At 45.2% G+C, this 17,397-nt stretch overlaps 1 protein-coding gene across 3 annotated transcripts in view; it reads left to right on the forward strand.

Moving 5' to 3' along the window:
* KCNJ6 (potassium inwardly rectifying channel subfamily J member 6) overlaps positions 1-17,397 on the forward strand; it is a 272,550-nt gene that overhangs the window by 177,949 nt on the left and 77,204 nt on the right. For all 3 annotated transcript variants that reach the window (XM_082722478.1, XM_082722479.1, XM_082722480.1), the window contains one exon: positions 14,929-15,849. In XM_082722478.1, coding sequence (XP_082578604.1) covers positions 14,929-15,849 — 921 coding nt within the window. The remainder of the gene's footprint in view (positions 1-14,928; positions 15,850-17,397) is intronic.

The raw sequence follows: 17,397 nt of genomic DNA on the forward strand, positions 1-17,397 counted from the left end.
CAATAGGGGTGCTGAGAGTCATGCTGGCAGCAGCATGGGGTTCTGTTGGAGGCAAGGGGAGAGCAAGGCACTGGCCCTGAGCAGGTTATGAGGACAGTAAAGTGTGGGCCTGACTCTCCAACTCCATGTGTATTCCACAAACCTGCAAACCATACATATTTCAAAAACGTTATTTTCAGAACCTGGATGTCATGGTCATCCCGAGCTTCAGGGAGCTAAAATAATTCTGGGAGAAACAAATTTAAGCAATTTTATGTAATTGTATTATTACCTATAATGATAAAATTTATATATGTAAAAGGATGTCTCTGAACCATTGCTATGCTAACCTGTTCTAGAACTCTCCAAGAGGAAGGCTATCATTTCCCTTCCCTTTCACCCTCTCTCCCCACCAGCTCTCAGGCACAATAGGATTGCATTGCCCTCACTGCTGGGATGCAGGATTTGATCCATTAGGGTGTTAAGTAAGCTCATTCCAGCTCCTGAGAGCTGCTTGTTCAATATTCAGGAATTTTGAGAGCTAGTCAATAGTTGATGGTTTGAAATCAGCGATGGTGAGAGTTTTTAACACCACAGATACTGGTAAATGCTCAGATCAGGGCTCTTTTGTGGGTTTTTTCTCCCCTGTTCAGACACCTTAGTAGCACACCAGTAGACTTAGCCTAATTTATAGAATCTCCTGAGCTTGGAGGGGGCTTGGAGGCTGAGGACTCCTCCCATCTTGCTCCCTCCCCCATGCAGACCTTGCACTTGGCCCCCTTTTCAGAGCCTTTGGAGGCCTCAGCCCCTTCTTGTTTGCACAGACTAAAAGGGAGAAACACGTGCAGGCAGCCACATCCCACGCAATGCCACCCCAATGGGAACACTTCAAAACCATGCCCCCACTCTCAGCCCTAATGCAAGCAAACCCATCACATGCTGTTCACAAAGTATCCCCATCCAGGGAAACAATTTTCAGAAGAAAAATTATATCCTTGGAACCTGGCAACACAGAGAACCAGAAACTCACATCCAGCCTAAGGATTCAGGCCCCTGCTTATCAGCATCTCAGAGCCTTTGGTGCACAACACACAAGGATTGATACAAATGAGAAAAACACTTAAAACATAAGAGACAGCTACAAGAGAAGCTGGTGAGGCTGAATGCCCTCTCAGGCAGCTGGCCGCCTGCCATCAGTCACGTCCCATTTTGAAGATAACCCAAAGTGCTGACACACCCTTACAGAAAACCGAGTTATCCAAGAAACGAAGGTGTAGGTAATGGAGCTGAGTGCCTGATGCAGGAGGGGGGAGGCATTTTCTTCCCTGGCACCTGAGGGAGCTGCAGACCTCAGGGAACCGAATCATACATGTAAGTCAATGGTGAGACAAGGCTCTCACCTCAGCTGAAACTTTGCCAAAGCCTTTGAGAACTTACGGCTAAAATCGTATGTCATTTACTTTCCAGAGTAAATCAAGTGCAATTTGCTTAGTTGAGCAAAACACACCAAGCTTCCTTTTTAAACGAGATTTCTTATTTTTCCCTAGGGAAAAAAATGTGGATAGTAATATTGTTTAGGGTGGAAGGTGGTGGGGTAGGGTATCTAGCAGCCGTCTAAGGACACCAAGATGGCAGGGAAGCTAGGTCAGTGGCTCAAGATAAGTTACTAAGTGGTTATGTGACGACTTGGATCTTGGGACCCCAAATCCAGTGCGTTCCCCCCATAGAACCCCAGCTAAGGGGTTTATCTGAGAGCTAAAACAATGACTGAGGGGAACCTGCTTCTCTTCAAAAGACTCTGAAATACCAACTGCACTTTTCTCCAGAACAGCACAGATTTTATGAGGTGCAAAATGTAGGCCTTTTACATTCTGATTGAATTTCACTAGAAATTCAAACCACATCTTAGTAAAAGTAATTCTCTTTTATTGATGCAGGAATTAGTGTAATCACTGAAATACATTCAGAGGACAAGCCTTCGTAGGAAGAGAAGAAGTTGGCATTAATTGATTCAAAACACATAAATTTCAAGTGCAAAGTTAAACAACATGATGCCTATAGCTTGTGCATTAACTGTGAAGTCAAGGGAGGCATGATTCAAGGAAATAACACTTTTCTTGTAAAATGAAACATACCTTGTTAGAGCAGGTAAACAACCTCAGTGCCTGTTCTCTGCGCCCTCTCCTTTTTTGCCAGTAGCAGGTGGAGTCTCCCAACAGGTGTTTCGACATGGGCACTCTTCATGTCAGAACCTCAATTATGTGGTGACTGGTCTCAGTGAATAACCCAGGACCCTTCTTCTCCTTCTGAAACCCAGTGATTGTCACCCCCAGGACAGGGACAGCAAAGGAAATGAAATTCAATTTTCCACTTGCTGGAATTCTTATCAGAAAGGGATTTGTGGGAAGTGGACTGAGACATTTGTCTAAAATTGTAACTCTGGCTAATGTGAGCACTGGAGAGTGTTCTCTCCTCCACTGCAAAAGCCCATAATGTGGGGTGGTAGAAGCAAACCTCCACTGGTCTGGCCCCAGAGAATTTACCAGGACACGTCACACCCACCAGTCATGGGGCCAGTTGTTCTGAAAGAGCATCCTCCTCTCCTCAAGGTAGAAGATTTGATTTTCCACATTTTAGATTCTGAGGGAGGGTGTCTCATTTTACAGCTCTACTGGGGAAGTAAGAAACCACTTGTTCACCTCTCCCTGTCACTCCTCATGCCTCCTCAAAACTAGAAAATCAGATTATTCTGTGAGTTCTCCTAGAGGAATGACCAAATCCATGGGCAGGAAGAAGAAAGGACTGGAGCATGTGTCACCATTCTGAGCTGGGCACAGCCTTGCCAGCCCCTCTGGGCCTGGCATGGTGTCCTCAGCAGATAGGATGGCGCTGGTCTTCCCTCTGAGAGCAATGCTTGGCCTTGCTTTCCATTCCTTCCCAGCCTCCCAGGAGATCCTGTTTGCATCCCTTCCTGAATTCCCCATGGCTCCTTTCCCGCCTCCCCATCATTTGGGAAACCAGGCTTCACACGCATTGTCCCCAGCCACTCCGCCACCTCCTTCCTTTGCCTGCAAACAGAATGCCTCGAGCAGCTTCAGCCCATCATTACCACCTCCCTGGCAGCCCGACTTTCATTCCAACCACCTACTCAGAGTTGCCCTACTCTCCTTGCTGCTAGACCCAAGGGTCTCTCCTCTGCCAAACGCACTGCCATGGCCCCCCAGTCTGGACTCATGCTTCTTACTTCCACTGCTCGCTGCTCCTCCCAACCTCCTCCACCCTCTGCTCCCCCTGACTCCCATCTGTGAACACTCCTTGGGTACCTGTGGTCTTGGTTCCTTGGTGGTCCCTGTGCACTCTCGTCCTCCGGGCCTGCTCACCCATCCACCCAGTGCCACTGGCTGGGTTATTTCCCATTTCTGTGGTGTTTGATGAATGGAGAGAGTCCTCAAGTTGGAGTCAAACACCCCGGATCAAACACAATTCTGACTGTAACCTTGGGCAAGGGGCTCAGTGTCTCTCTGACAAGGTCAGGCGCGTTCTGGGTGGTATGGCCGTAGACAGTTCAGCCTCCCTCAGATTAGTGATACACACAGCTGTATGGAGGATGAGAAGACAGAGAAATAACATGGAGAACTAGAGAGCTCACTGCAGGCACAGAGTAGGGAGTCAATAAACATTCATTCCGCCCTGTCAGTCCCAAAAGACACCAGAATATTCCAAACTACCATACAGTCAGCTGACACAATAGGTCCTAGAAAGGCTTTTTGGAACCCTGTCCCTTCTCCAGCTCCACCTTCCCCTCTCTGGAGTTGGCCCTTACTCCAGGAGCAACCACAAATCGGCCACTCCTCTGGTTGCCTTCCGCTACCCTCTAGGGCCATCTACTGCCATGGCACATGAGCGACAGGTGGAGGGTCCTTCTCTCTGCCACTCTTTCCTTCACACACACACCCAGCATGCACATGAGCCTACCCACGCACACACACATATACACACACCACACACATGCACACACCCTTCTTCTCATCTGTCTGCAACAGCAGAAGAGAAACAATCATACCAACCTAAGAAGCAATGCCTACCATAGTTTAGAGGTGTACCTTTCAGCAAGTAGCTGAACCCAATAGACCTCCATTGCCTCATCTGTAAGACCGGTCAACAGTTCTTGTGTGGCTCCCGTGTCCAGCCCAGTACTTGGCACATAGTAGATGTTCAATGAGGGCTGGCTTTCTTCTTTTCACACTGAAGGGTCACAGTCATTTCTCACAACCCTCATGATGCCTTGTCCATTAGTCCAGCCCCTGCTGACCTCTGTCTCCGGCATGCTGGAACATTCATAATCTCTTGTCCACAGTGTAGAATGTAACTGCACATTATACAGGACAGTGTGTAGGTCTGATGTTACCAGGCGGCTCTTAACATCCAGATGGGTCTACCCATCTGTGTCTCAGATTGCTTCTGAATTTCCCACAGTTTCCAGGACAATGTCGAGCTTATAAAACTAGTGATTATTATAGCTGCAAGCTATGTACCTTCTTCGACCCAGACCCTGTCATAATTGCTACCATTTGTTCAATGTCTGCTCTGTACCAGGTGCTATGTTTGTTTGATTTATTTTTTTCTCACAGTAACCCTGAAAGATAGGTCTTACAATTCTCAGTTTCTAACTGGAGAAAATGAAACTCAGAGACAGAAATGGCCTGAACAAATGTACACAGATTGGAGGTGAGAGAGCAGGTTCCAACCCCGGTTTGCCTGGGCCAAACCCCATCGCCTGTCACCAGGCTACACTGCCCCACATGCATTACGTCATCTAATTCTCCCATCAACCCAGCAGGGTGGCATTGCACCTGTTTTGCAAACAAAGAATCTGTTTTGCAAAGAACGGGTCTCCTGGCAGGGATTTCCCAGGTCTGGCTAACTCTGAGCCCACACGGGAGTAATAAAGGATTCATGATCCAGAAGGAAACCAGCAAGTCAAGGTCCCTGAGGGAGGGAAAGCCTGAAGTAGCCACCACTTCAGAGAACAGGGAAAACACATAGGTACACAAGGAGAGCCCAGGCTCGAATCCAAGATCTCAGAGCTCACTCTGGCTTTGCCTCCTGGTGTCAGCAGGCTTCCTGGGGCCTTAATTTTTTTCATGTATATCCAAAACAGGAAGAGGATGAAATAAATGATGTCCAGGGCTCCAGGACCGCTGTTCACCTATAAATGCTTTAGAACAAATGCCAAGGCGCCCTTTCCTCTGAACAGACTCAGGCCTGAAAAGGAGCACGTGAGTTGGCAGACAAGGAATAGACTGGATTTAGAGCCCTTCTGTTCCCCTTCTGTGGGTACCCTTGTGCAGTGGACAACCCACACAACTGTATGAGGTGGTCCTAAAAGGTTCCCAGTGGTTCTGTCTAAGGTTCTGATTCTTGAAATCCTTTGAGAAGAGAAATCAGTTTTTTGGATGTCAGTCTCCTTCATGCAGACCAAAGTAACCTGTCATTCCTCTCCTCAGAGCATTGGAACTGCACATTTTACAAAGCCATATCCACGCACAGAGCAGCCAACATTAGTCCTCTGACCTTGCAGGGGGTACTAGACATTCTAAATTTAGGTTCATGTTGTGGAGCCCCCAAGCTAAAATTTTAATAAGAGCCTTTGCCCTTCGGTAGCTGTCACATGTCGCCAGCGGGATGCAGGAGATGTTCTTCCACACGACACTAAACTCTCCAGTCTCTCTGGATTTCTGACTACAGTTGCCCCCCAAAGTCACAATAGCTCAAAGTACCAGACAAATAAAACCTACCTCACCTTCTCATGACATCTCAGACATAAACGCCCAGCATCACCAGTCCCCAATAAGGCACAAGCTTCAGACAGGGACTTATTCAAGAAGATGAGCACTGGGACAAGGGAAACTGATTCTGAACTTTAGGCACCACTTAAAACTACACCTGTGGGTTATCTGTCACATGTGTCTCCGTCCTGAATGGGAACAGTAATCGAACAATGCAGGAGTGAGTAAGGCAAGAAAATCCCACCCCATCCTCAGGCTGTAGCATTTTAGAAAAGCTAATTTTCTCCTCTCATTTAGCCAGTATATGTGCTTTTCTTTTTTTTACACAGTTTACTTTTTTATTGTGGTAAAATATATAAAACATTCAATTTTCCATTCTAACCATTTTTAGGTGAATACTTCTATCTCACTGAGCACATTCACATTGTTGTATGTCTTTCTGAACTGAAACCCCATACCTATGCAACACTAACCCCATCCCTCCACCCCAAGCCCCAGTAACCACCACTCTACTTTCTGTCGCCAAGGATCTGACTGCTCTAGGGACCTAATGTAAGTGCAATCAGACAGTATCTGCCTTTTTATGTCTGGTTTGTTGCACTCAGCATAATGTCCTCAAGGTTCATTCACATTGTAACAGAATGTCCTCCCTTTTTAAGGCCAAATAAGATCCCTTCGTATGTGTATACCACACTTTGCCTCTCCATTCATTCTCGTGGACACTTGAGTTGCTCCCACTTTTTGCCTATTGTGTACAGATAGCTGTGTTCATATGATTTTCCTCACTAGTAAGCACGGGGAAAATTTTGCCTGGTCTGTGATGATGCCAAGTTCAGTTATTTGCATTGCTAGATGTCGATTTAATTCAAGGTGTCTGCTGAAGTATGGTTTGAAATTCACACTGGAAAAGGAGCCAGTCTGAATCTCCTTCACCACAGGAAACCTATGAGAGATGTCTCCGACACCCTCTTCCCATCTTTCCCTCCACTTCTCCATCCCCTTATCCTCCCCAACTCTCTGGGATGCAGTGTTGTCCCTTTTTCTGTATCTACCCAGCCCTCCCCATACAGCACCTTGGATTGATCTCCAGTCCATGAAACACCTCACTCCACCACTGCCCCCTTCCTTATAAGGGCAATCTCTCCCCTTTGGCTTCTTCTCAGCACACAGACACCCAACACACACACATATACACACCACACACACACACACACACACACACACACACAAGGTCCCACTCCATCAGCTCCCTCCAACCCCCTCACTTTAAACACATTGTGTATACTTCTTTTTTCTCACCCCCTCCCTGAACAATCACTCCTGAACCCACTACAGTCTGACCTTAAACCCCATCACTCAGATGACACCACCCCCAACAAAATCACCAACACATGATAACTAATCCCTTTGACCTTGAGAGTGAGAATTGATACAGGGAAAGCAAACGGTAACACAAGGAAGACTAAGGTAAATTCTGGGCGGGGATTGACTGCAAGTTTAAAAGGGGGGTACATTTAGTCCTCAGTAAGAAGCTGATCTTGGCACAAAGAGTTGAAGACCCAAAAATACTGGAAAATCATTTTTAATGGCCACTTAGCATTCCACTGATGATATCTGCAACAGTATGTTTAGCCAGTGCTTGTGAACAGACCTTTAGGTTGTTTCTAATTTATCACTATTATGAGAGAGGCTGAAATATATCCCCTGCAAACAATTGATGGACATTTGTGGCATTGTTCCCTTAGAATAAATGTCTAGACCCTGAATTGCTGATCCAAGGCATCTAATCACTGCTAAAATGTGAGACCTCCTGTCCCCTGACCTCCAGGAAGACCTTATCAGTTACAATGCCCCAAAACACACACATTCACAATTCCACTGCCTCTCACTCCACATACTGTATTTGCCATTCCTTTCTAATTGCGCCAAGTTTAGAGTAAAAAAAAAAAAAAGTTATTATATTTGCATTGCTTGTACTAGGTTGAACAGTCTTTCCATATGCTTTTTAGCTCTGTATATTTCTTTTCTTATAAAATCCTTATTCATTTCCTATGATCGTTTTTTTTTCTACAGAGGTATTTATTGCTTTTGTAAATTGGAATATATATGTTATGTGTTGCAAATATTTTTCCTGGTTTGTCGTCTTACTTTTTTAACAAACACTTGAAATCTTTGTACTGACAAAAATACCAGTCTTTGAAAATAGTTTCTGGATTCCTATCATGGTTAGAAAGGCTTTCTCAACTCTTACAATTACAAAAATACATCCTCTACGCCTTCTGTAGGTTTTTTTTTTTTTTTCTTGGCATTTAAATCCTTAATCCACTTGGAATTTATCCTGATATAAGAAATAAGGAAAGGACTCATGACTTTTCTTCCAAGTGGGCTTACAGTTGTCCCCACAGTGTGCGCCGACTAATGCCCCCTTTTTCTGACCCCTGGGCTGGAGTCCCTCCTGGCTTCCTGTCCTGCTCTCTCCTCCTGCCCCTCACACCTCTTATCCCTTCCTCCGCCCCTCCCCTTGCTGCTCCTCTACTTCTGACTTCTTCATGTCATCAGTTTCCAGCATCCTCTCTCCAATATCCTCTTCTCACCCTGCACAGTCCCCTCAGGGACTTCTACCCACACACACAATGGCAGCTTCCCCTTGTGTGCTCCATAACCTTCCAAACCTGGAGCCCAGTCCCTCACCACTAAGCTCCACACTTGATTTCCCACAGAAGCACCCACCTGAGTGTCTGCAGACATTCTCAACCAAACAAACCCAAACCAGCATCTTCTTCTACCCCTACGCCTCCAGCACCATCCTGCCGTCCCCCAGATGATTGCCTGCCCACACCCCTCCACAGTCGCTAATCTCCAAATGATCTTAATCCTGCTTCGTATTCAACCTTAAATCCATTGCCACCTCTTCATCCTCATGACTGCTGCCGTCATCCAGCACCGGGCTCTTTCTCCTTCTTGCTGGCACCGTGTCTCCAGAATTCAGCAACTCCAGCCTGTGACCTCTTTTTGTACTGCTCATGAGCGAGGATTAGTTTTACATTTTTTAAGGGTTATAAGAAGTTTTTTGAAAAAACAAAGAAGAATATGCAACAGACACTTACGTTGCCTACAAAGACTAAACTATTTACCATTGGCCCTTTATAGAAAAAGTTTGCCTACGCTTCCCTCTTATTTCTACTCTGCCATGACTACCCTCCAGAGGGGTCTTTCTAAAATACATAAAATAGTCAATCATATCACTCCCCATTTTAAGAACAATCTCCACAGCCTGGTAGAGAAGACTTCGGGGTCCAGCCTGGCTCCCATCCATGGCTCTCCTGGCTGCCTCCATTGCCCCCACACATGCTCTCTATTCCAAAACCTCTGTCATTCCCAAACAAAAGTGCTTCATCCCTTCAAGACTTTCACACAAGCTATTCCTGCTTTTCAAATGTCCCACCATCCCAGCTTTTGTCTACCAGGAAGCAAACACACACTCATCACCTCCTTGAGCAAACCCTTCCTGCGCTCCACCCAAGACAGATTTAGGTTTGAGCTTGCTGATCTCTTCCCAGTTCCCCTTCCCCTTATCTGGTTTCACATCATATTCTAATTTGTTGCTTACTTTTGACCAGAGAAATTCCTTCCCAGTGAGGTCTTTTTAGAGCTCTGTAGTAGACCTCACATGGCAAAATGCCCCGCATTTTAAGTTGCCTCTAATCAAGAATGCTGAAACATGGGGCGCCTGGGTGGCTCAGTGGGTTAGGCCGCTGCCTTCGGCTCAGGTCATGATCCCAGGGTCCTGGGATCGAGTCCCGCATTGGGCTCTCTGCTCAGCGGGGAGCCTGCTTCCTCCTCTCTCTCTCTGCCTGCCTCTCTGCCTACTTGTAATCTCTCTCTGTCAAATAAATAAATAAAATCTTTAAAAAAAAAAAAAAAGAATGCTGAAACACATTGACCACATTCTTTTGATTCAGGGGTGAAAAAAAGAAAGTAAGGTAAAATAAAAGTGAGCCACATCTGATGGACCATCTAAGGACTCGAGGTAACACATGAACTATTTGAGTAGGTAATTTTTTTAAGTTTTGGTAAAACATATGTAACATAAAATTCACCATTTTAAACACTTTCAAGTGTACAGTTCGGTAACATTAAGTTTACTCATGATGTTGTGCAATGGTGACCATGATCCATTTCCAGAATTTTTTTATCATCACAGACAAATAATTCCCCATTCCTCTCTCCCCTTGGCCCCTGGTAACCTCTATTCCACCTTCTGTCTCTATGCATTTGTTTCTCCTAAGTACCTCGTGGAAGTGGAATCATACTATATATGCTCTTTCATATCTGACTTTTTTCACCTGATATAATGTTTTCATTTCAAACCCCAACAGTGGGGGTTTAGTTATGATTTTCTCCGATTCCTTAATCATGCACTAAAAGGGTCTCAAAGTTTTATTTGAAATTTTCTTTTTCTTTTTTATTATAAAAGTGATATAAACTCATTCTAGAAAAACCAGAGTGTTTTTTAAATTTTTAAATCACCCATAAACCACCCACTCAGAGTTACCCTGTTAACATCGGTGTGCATATCCTTCCAACGTCGGATTTTTGCACAAGGATTTGAGATCTCTCCTGCTTTCCTATTAGGTTTTCTGAAAGGCATTAAAGATTCTTGAGGTATTTTTCAAATATTTCCCTAATCAGTGGAAGCATCACCCAAAGAATTCATATGTAATTTGAAATGTAACAATTTCCCATCAGGAGAACATTTATACTGACCAGGGCACTCCAGCAGCCTTCCCTGGACAAGCGCAGCCCTGCAGATTCCACAACAGGATCCCAGCAGTTCAGGGGTCAGGCCCCTCCAGCTTGCGGCTCGGTCCCCTGCTATTATTTCTCTCAGGTTAAATTTCAACACGAGGCTATTTTGCACCTTGGCTTGTTTCCCATCAGTTGCTCACCTTTCTAAAAGAGAGAGAGAGGGATAAAAAACAGCTGGTTTTAACACAGAGACCCACATTTACTTTAAGCCAAAATCTCGTAAAAAGCGCATGAAGGAAAGCATCAGGATGTTCGGCGTGGCAGCCACGGTCCTCCTTCCCGCGGTCCAACACTGCACAGGCAGCAGAGAGCTCCTCTACATCCTCTGTGGTCAAGACACTGGCAAAAGCACATGCAAGGACCAGCAGGTGCGGAGGGCGGGTCTGACCATAGGGCCAGCGTTCATGCCAAAGGCTGCACAGGACCCCGGGGCGACAGGTCTCCTTTCCAAATGCAGCTCTGAGCAGCTCCGAAGCTCTTGCAAATGCACTTCACATTCCCCCTCAAATCCACACCTGGGATTCCAGGCACGAAAGGAGCGTCAGGAACCATCATTGGAGTTCCCTTCTGTATCTCCCTTACACGCATTTGCATTCCTGCTGAGGGTTGCTGAGCCTCGCTCCCTGCTCAGACCTGGGATGCGCTTTCCCTTATCCAGGGCTTCCCACAATTACTTGGCACACAGCCTGGAGGCCCGGCCCTCCTTCTGCGCACTCCACACTCCTTCCCCATTGGCCTCACTCTTTCTGCCCCTTGGGACTCCTCCACCAGCGTCTTCTGCTCCCCAAGTCCTTTCACATGTCACTGGCTTTGTGGTTTCTCTCAATCCCTTGCCTGCCCCTGCCCTGGACCCCTGTGAAGAAAGAGGCCCCACCTTAGCTCCCACTGCCCAAAGCCAACACTCTCCTCTCTCCTTCTTTGCTCTCTGGCTGGGCCTAAGAATCACCGAATCGCAGGAGAGAAGCACACACGTGACCATGGGAGCCTGACTGAAGAGCTCAGACAGGACGGGCGACAGAGCAGGAAGCTGTCTATTCAGACAGAGAGACAATGTGTGAAGAATTGGCAGGACAAAGGAGTTTGGGCCGTGGGTCATAAATCGTGAAGAAGGCATGAGGAAGATGCACGTTAGTTTAACAAAGTTTGTCTACACAGCCTTCTCAGCCCCAAATTCCCCATCTCTTGTGGTGAAAGTGTCTTCCGCCCTCTTCGTATGGGAAATGCCTCTGTCATGTGGGAAATTCATCTCCTGCTTTCAGGAGAACAGGGGGGTCGGGGGCCTTGCACTAGCTCTTTTGTAAGTATCTTTAATTCAAAATAATCAGTGTGCCAAAGTGGCATGTTTGGGGGGAGTGACATATTCTGAACCCCTTCCCCATCTTCCCATGAATGCAACTTGCCTACAGCCACTGCCTAATCTACAAGGACACACTTAAAGGCCACCTTCCCACCCACCTCCCCAGGAGGTTTGGCTTTCTTTGTTTGATTCCATTTTTAACTGTTTTAAAAGGGCACTTAAGCAGCATATGCGTTTACATTTTCCCTAACACCAAACCCAAGCCCTCGGTTAACCACATGCTAGTTCACTGTACAGGCCATACTCAAACAGTCCCTCTTCTCTCCCTGCTCTTTCCCATGTCAGTCCCCCAGATGACACTTCTTTCTGCTTCTTGGAGTCAGTATGGCTGCCCATAAAATGAGAGATAAGGCTGGGTTTGATAATAGACACAAAATACATAATGGCCCAAACATGATCTTTTTCTTTCTTGTTTCTAGTGATATGGCAGCTCCTTGCCACTGACTAGGGACCCAGGCGCCTCTACCACCTTCTGACTCTTCCATAGAAGGGGCAGGAGCATAGGAGAGGACACATTCTCTATTTAAAGCCTTGAATTGGCAAGACATACCAACTCCAGGTAGGCCAGGATTCAATGCAAAGGAACCTGGGAAATGTGGCCCAGTCCTGAGCTAGAAAAAGAGGAAACAACAACAACAACAAAAGAATTTGGTGGATCAGCTGGCAGGCTCCCAGGAGTAACCAGAGTTCTTGTCTCTATTCACTCATTAACCATTCAGACAGGTTCCTCTATGTCAGGTTAAATTCCTGAATGCCAGGAAAAGCAAGGAAACACCTTCAAGGGGAAGTGGGGGGATAATATATTTCCTCTGTGACATTTTAAAGTGTGAAATATCACTGAAGACTGTTAAGAGTCATCTAATCTGACAAGCCCTCTTCTTTGAGTTGGAAGGACTGAAGGACTTGAGGACACAGGACTCAGGTGGCTCTGTATAGTCTGAGAGCTTACCACCTGGATCACAGCAAAACCAAACACCAGGTCCACCTGGACCCTTGTGTCCTGTGAACAAAGCCTCCCCACCGTGGTAGGTTTGAGCCCAGAGTTCATCCCACATGAAGTTGTATTTAGAGACGCCCAACCAGGGAGCTCAGGCATGAGCTCAGGCATGACCACTCGGCCACACACATCCCCACCTTGTAGGAGTGCGGGCCTCTGCTTCCATTCAGATACCCCAACCACCTCCATCCTATCCTGAGTCCTGAGCCCAGCTGCTTCTCTTTGACTCCTGTCCTGGTCTCTTTGTTAGAAGAAGGAAATGGACAAGCAAAGTTTCTCTTTTACAAATGAAGGCTATTGGGAACAGTGGTCTCAAAGTCAAGGTTGTCAAACCAAACAGCAGGTTCTGCAGACCAGGTGCTGTCTCTTCCTTGTGCTGAAATACAAAAACAGATCTATGGGATTGATTTTTAAGGAAACTAACCAACCATGAACAAGGTTAATCTATAACTGAAGCTGGTACCACTCAGGTCCTCTCTGCAATTATTTTCTTATTCAGGTAAATGTTTTCTCAGCAGACTGTGCTTCTCCTTTAACCCAGGGGAACAAGTAGTTACCACAGAGAAAAATGCATGGCAAAGCCAAAGACTCGGGATGAAAGCCTGGGGTAAGAAACGGCTTATAAAACCTTTAGGAAGCTTTAAAATTATTGACTGAACAAGTAGTTTCATACAGTGGCTTATGTGTTTACTAGCAGTATCATTTCCAAATTTCCCTTGCACTCAGATTCTAGAAGAGTTTTCCTAACGCACTGTTAGCTAAAGACTGTACCAATGCATGAGTCATGAAGGCTGTCAGAAAGGAAATAACCATGAGCCAAAATTGCAGATGTTACATGTTGAGGCAGAAACTAAATAAAACGTGTAACACATAGAAAGAGAGAGAACTTTTCCCCCACATCTTTTTTTTTTCCTAACCTTGGCATGAAATCTACCATTAGAGTATAAGGCATGCATGCTTACCAATATAAACCAGAATTTTTATTTTTCAGCTCTGAAATTCGGGTCACAGTTTGAAGAGATCACTCAAAATTCTTGCCCTATATAAGGGGAGTACTAGCACAGGCACAATTTAAGACAAAGGAATACTTATTATAGTCTGTTCCATGCAAGCACATAGCACATATGTGGTTTCATTCAACTTTATAACAACCCTATAAATCTGGTGACATGATCACGATTTTGTAAATGTGGAAACTCGGGCACAAGGAATTCGCATGGTGTGTTAGTCTACTTGGGCTGCCTGCCATAAAAGAATATCAGAGTGGGAAGTGGGGTTGGAGGTTTAAGATTAAGAAGCTGGCAGGATTCCTTTCTGTCTGCCTTGCTTGGTTTGGAAAACCTCTCTTCCTAGTTTGCAGATGGCTACCTTCTCACTGTGTCCTTACATGAGCACCTGTGTGCATCTACCCTGGTGCATACCCCTGGTGTCTCTCCCTCTTCTTCTAAGGATACCTATTCTATTAGAGCTCCAACCTTCTTGTTAATTATCTCCTGAAAGGCCCTATCTCCAAATGCAATCACATTGGGGGCTAGATCTTCAACACAGATAGGAGGAAGGGCACAATTCAGCTCATAAGAGATAGCATGTCCAAGAGTCCACAACTGCTCAGTGAGAGAACCAAGACAGTTTGAATTGAACTATTTCTTTATCCAGGGTGTGTTGCCTCTCTCATGTGATGACATCTCAGATGGAATGTCCCATGTAGGGGCTGACTCTTAGAACTTGCTGGAGGGAGACAGTTTCACAGCAGTAAGCTCTGTCCTGGTGGGGAGGGTGGGGAAGTATTCACATGAGCTAGATTACAAGGCACCGGAGTCCATGTCAACTAAAGGCCTGTCTAGAGATGCCAAATAAAAATGGCTTCATCTATTCCTTTAAAAGCTACACAAATGCTATTTGGTCTCACTACCATACACCATACACAGTGGTTTCCATGATCCCAAAAGAACCAGCATTTCATTCCATTTTTCTTTTTTTTCTTCCAAACTAACCAGCTAATGTCCTGGAGGGCGACTCCATGGATCAGGATGTTGAGAGCCCTGTGGCCATTCACCAGCCAAAGTTGCCTAAGCAGGCCAGGGATGACCTGCCAAGACACATCAGCCGAGACCGGACCAAAAGGAAAATCCAGAGGTACGTGCGGAAAGATGGGAAATGCAACGTCCACCATGGCAATGTGAGGGAGACCTACCGCTACCTGACGGATATCTTCACCACCTTAGTAGATCTCAAGTGGAGATTCAACCTGTTGATTTTTGTCATGGTTTACACAGTGACTTGGCTCTTTTTTGGGATGATCTGGTGGCTAATCGCATACATCCGAGGAGATATGGACCACATAGAGGACCCTTCATGGACTCCCTGTGTCACCAACCTCAACGGGTTCGTCTCTGCTTTTTTATTCTCAATAGAGACAGAAACCACCATCGGTTATGGCTACCGGGTCATTACGGACAAGTGCCCAGAGGGAATTATTCTTCTCTTAATCCAGTCTGTGCTGGGGTCCATTGTCAATGCATTCATGGTGGGATGCATGTTTGTAAAAATATCACAACCCAAGAAGAGGGCAGAGACCCTGGTTTTTTCCACCCATGCAGTGATCTCCATGAGGGATGGGAAACTATGCCTGATGTTCCGAGTAGGGGATCTCAGGAATTCCCACATTGTTGAAGCTTCCATCCGAGCCAAGTTGATCAAGTCCAAACAGACCTCAGAGGGTGAGTTCATCCCCTTGAACCAGACAGATATCAATGTAGGGTATTACACCGGGGATGACCGTCTGTTTCTGGTATCACCACTCATCATCAGCCACGAAATTAACCAACAGAGTCCTTTCTGGGAGATCTCCAAAGCCCAGCTGCCCAAAGAGGAATTGGAAATTGTGGTCATCCTTGAAGGAATGGTGGAAGCTACAGGTAAGGTGTGCTCCATCCTGGGTTTTCTGTGGGATCAATGTTCCTTTTAAGCTGGATCTGACATACTTATTTATGATAAAATATGAAAATTGAATTTCACTCACTATTCATTCCATCCCCTTGTTTCATGAAATAATATGCCTATGTGTCCTCTAACCTTGGTGTACCCACCAAGAAGTCTAATAATTTAACTTTTTAGGAGCCTTTGGAAAATAAATCAATAAATAATTTTTTGAAAGCACCACTTATTATATTTTAAATTTCCAAGTATTTCCTTAAATTAAAATCTTATCCGTCTCCGAAGACATTTTTAAGTGGTTCTAAAACATTGGTTAATTTAAATACTTGAGGTTATTTATTGGCAAGCCTGGAGGGAAAAGTTAAGCCTTTCAAAGGAAGCCTGACAAATTGCTTTAATAAAAAATGTAATTTCACCTCTTCTTTGGAAGCCATTTGCAAGACCCATAGCACTGGCTTTTCTTTTATATCAAGTGCAGATGAGGTGTCTTTCCAGGTACTCTACCCGCTGAACCCCCAACTGACGTAACATTGTGGATCCAGTAAATAATTCTAGCAGGAAAGGAAAAAAATTGAGGATCCGTTCATTGCAATCCTATTGACTCCTCTGCTGTTAATGGCTGATCTTTTGTGTGTTTTCCAGAAAATGACCTGTCCTCAAAATAGAGAAACAGTCTGTTTTATTGATGTTTTCACTCATATCTGAACTTTATACGTGTTATACGTCCCAACAACAAAGCAGGTTCTACCCATATTCATCAGTAACATTCCACGAAATAGATCCTTATATTCTGACTTAAGCTAAAAACAGTGCCCCACAGGAAAAGTATTAACTGGAACCCAAATTCATTATTTTCTTTCCTGTTCTTTGGAGTTATCAATATTAGACTTAAAATCTTCTTTAGATATGCAAGATCTGTGCTTTGAAGTCTGCCCTTCTGTGCTTTGAAGTCTGCAAACTGAGGCTCATGGTTCATCTATAAAATCTAAAAATGCCCAGCCAACAACCTGGCCCCAGGGTCTTCTTCAGCCCATAACCTGATCTTGATCCTTCCTTGAAAGTCGTTGATCCCCTATTTCCACTTCCCAGTACCCAAAAGGCAAAGTCATAACTTCTAACTAACTTCTCTTAGAGTGGTGGAAACATCTGTGCTAAGTTTTTTTAAGTGCAGCAAACAATGAAAATATGAGTAAAAGTCTTTGTATGGAGCTCAATGGTTGGCATGTGCTACTTTCCATAAAACAAAAGGAACATGGACCTAATTTGAAATGGCTACAGAGAATAGCAAAATAATTCATGTGAAATACTAAGAGCTGCTCATGTGAACAGGGCTATCTGTACCCTGAGCCTGACTGTCCCATGTACTCCTGAGGCAATGATTGTGTGTGAGGAGGAAGAAGAAAAGAGAGGAGAAGGAAAGTGAGAAGAGAGGGGAGGAAACAATCCAAACGGGGAGCTCTATCATTTTCTCACAGACCAGAAACTTCTCCCACCTCTGCTGAGCACAGGAACTCTGGATCCCCCTAGTG

Source organism: Mustela nivalis, assembly GCF_964662115.1.
Source record: "Mustela nivalis genome assembly, chromosome: 1".
Lineage (NCBI taxonomy): Eukaryota > Metazoa > Chordata > Mammalia > Carnivora > Mustelidae > Mustela > Mustela nivalis.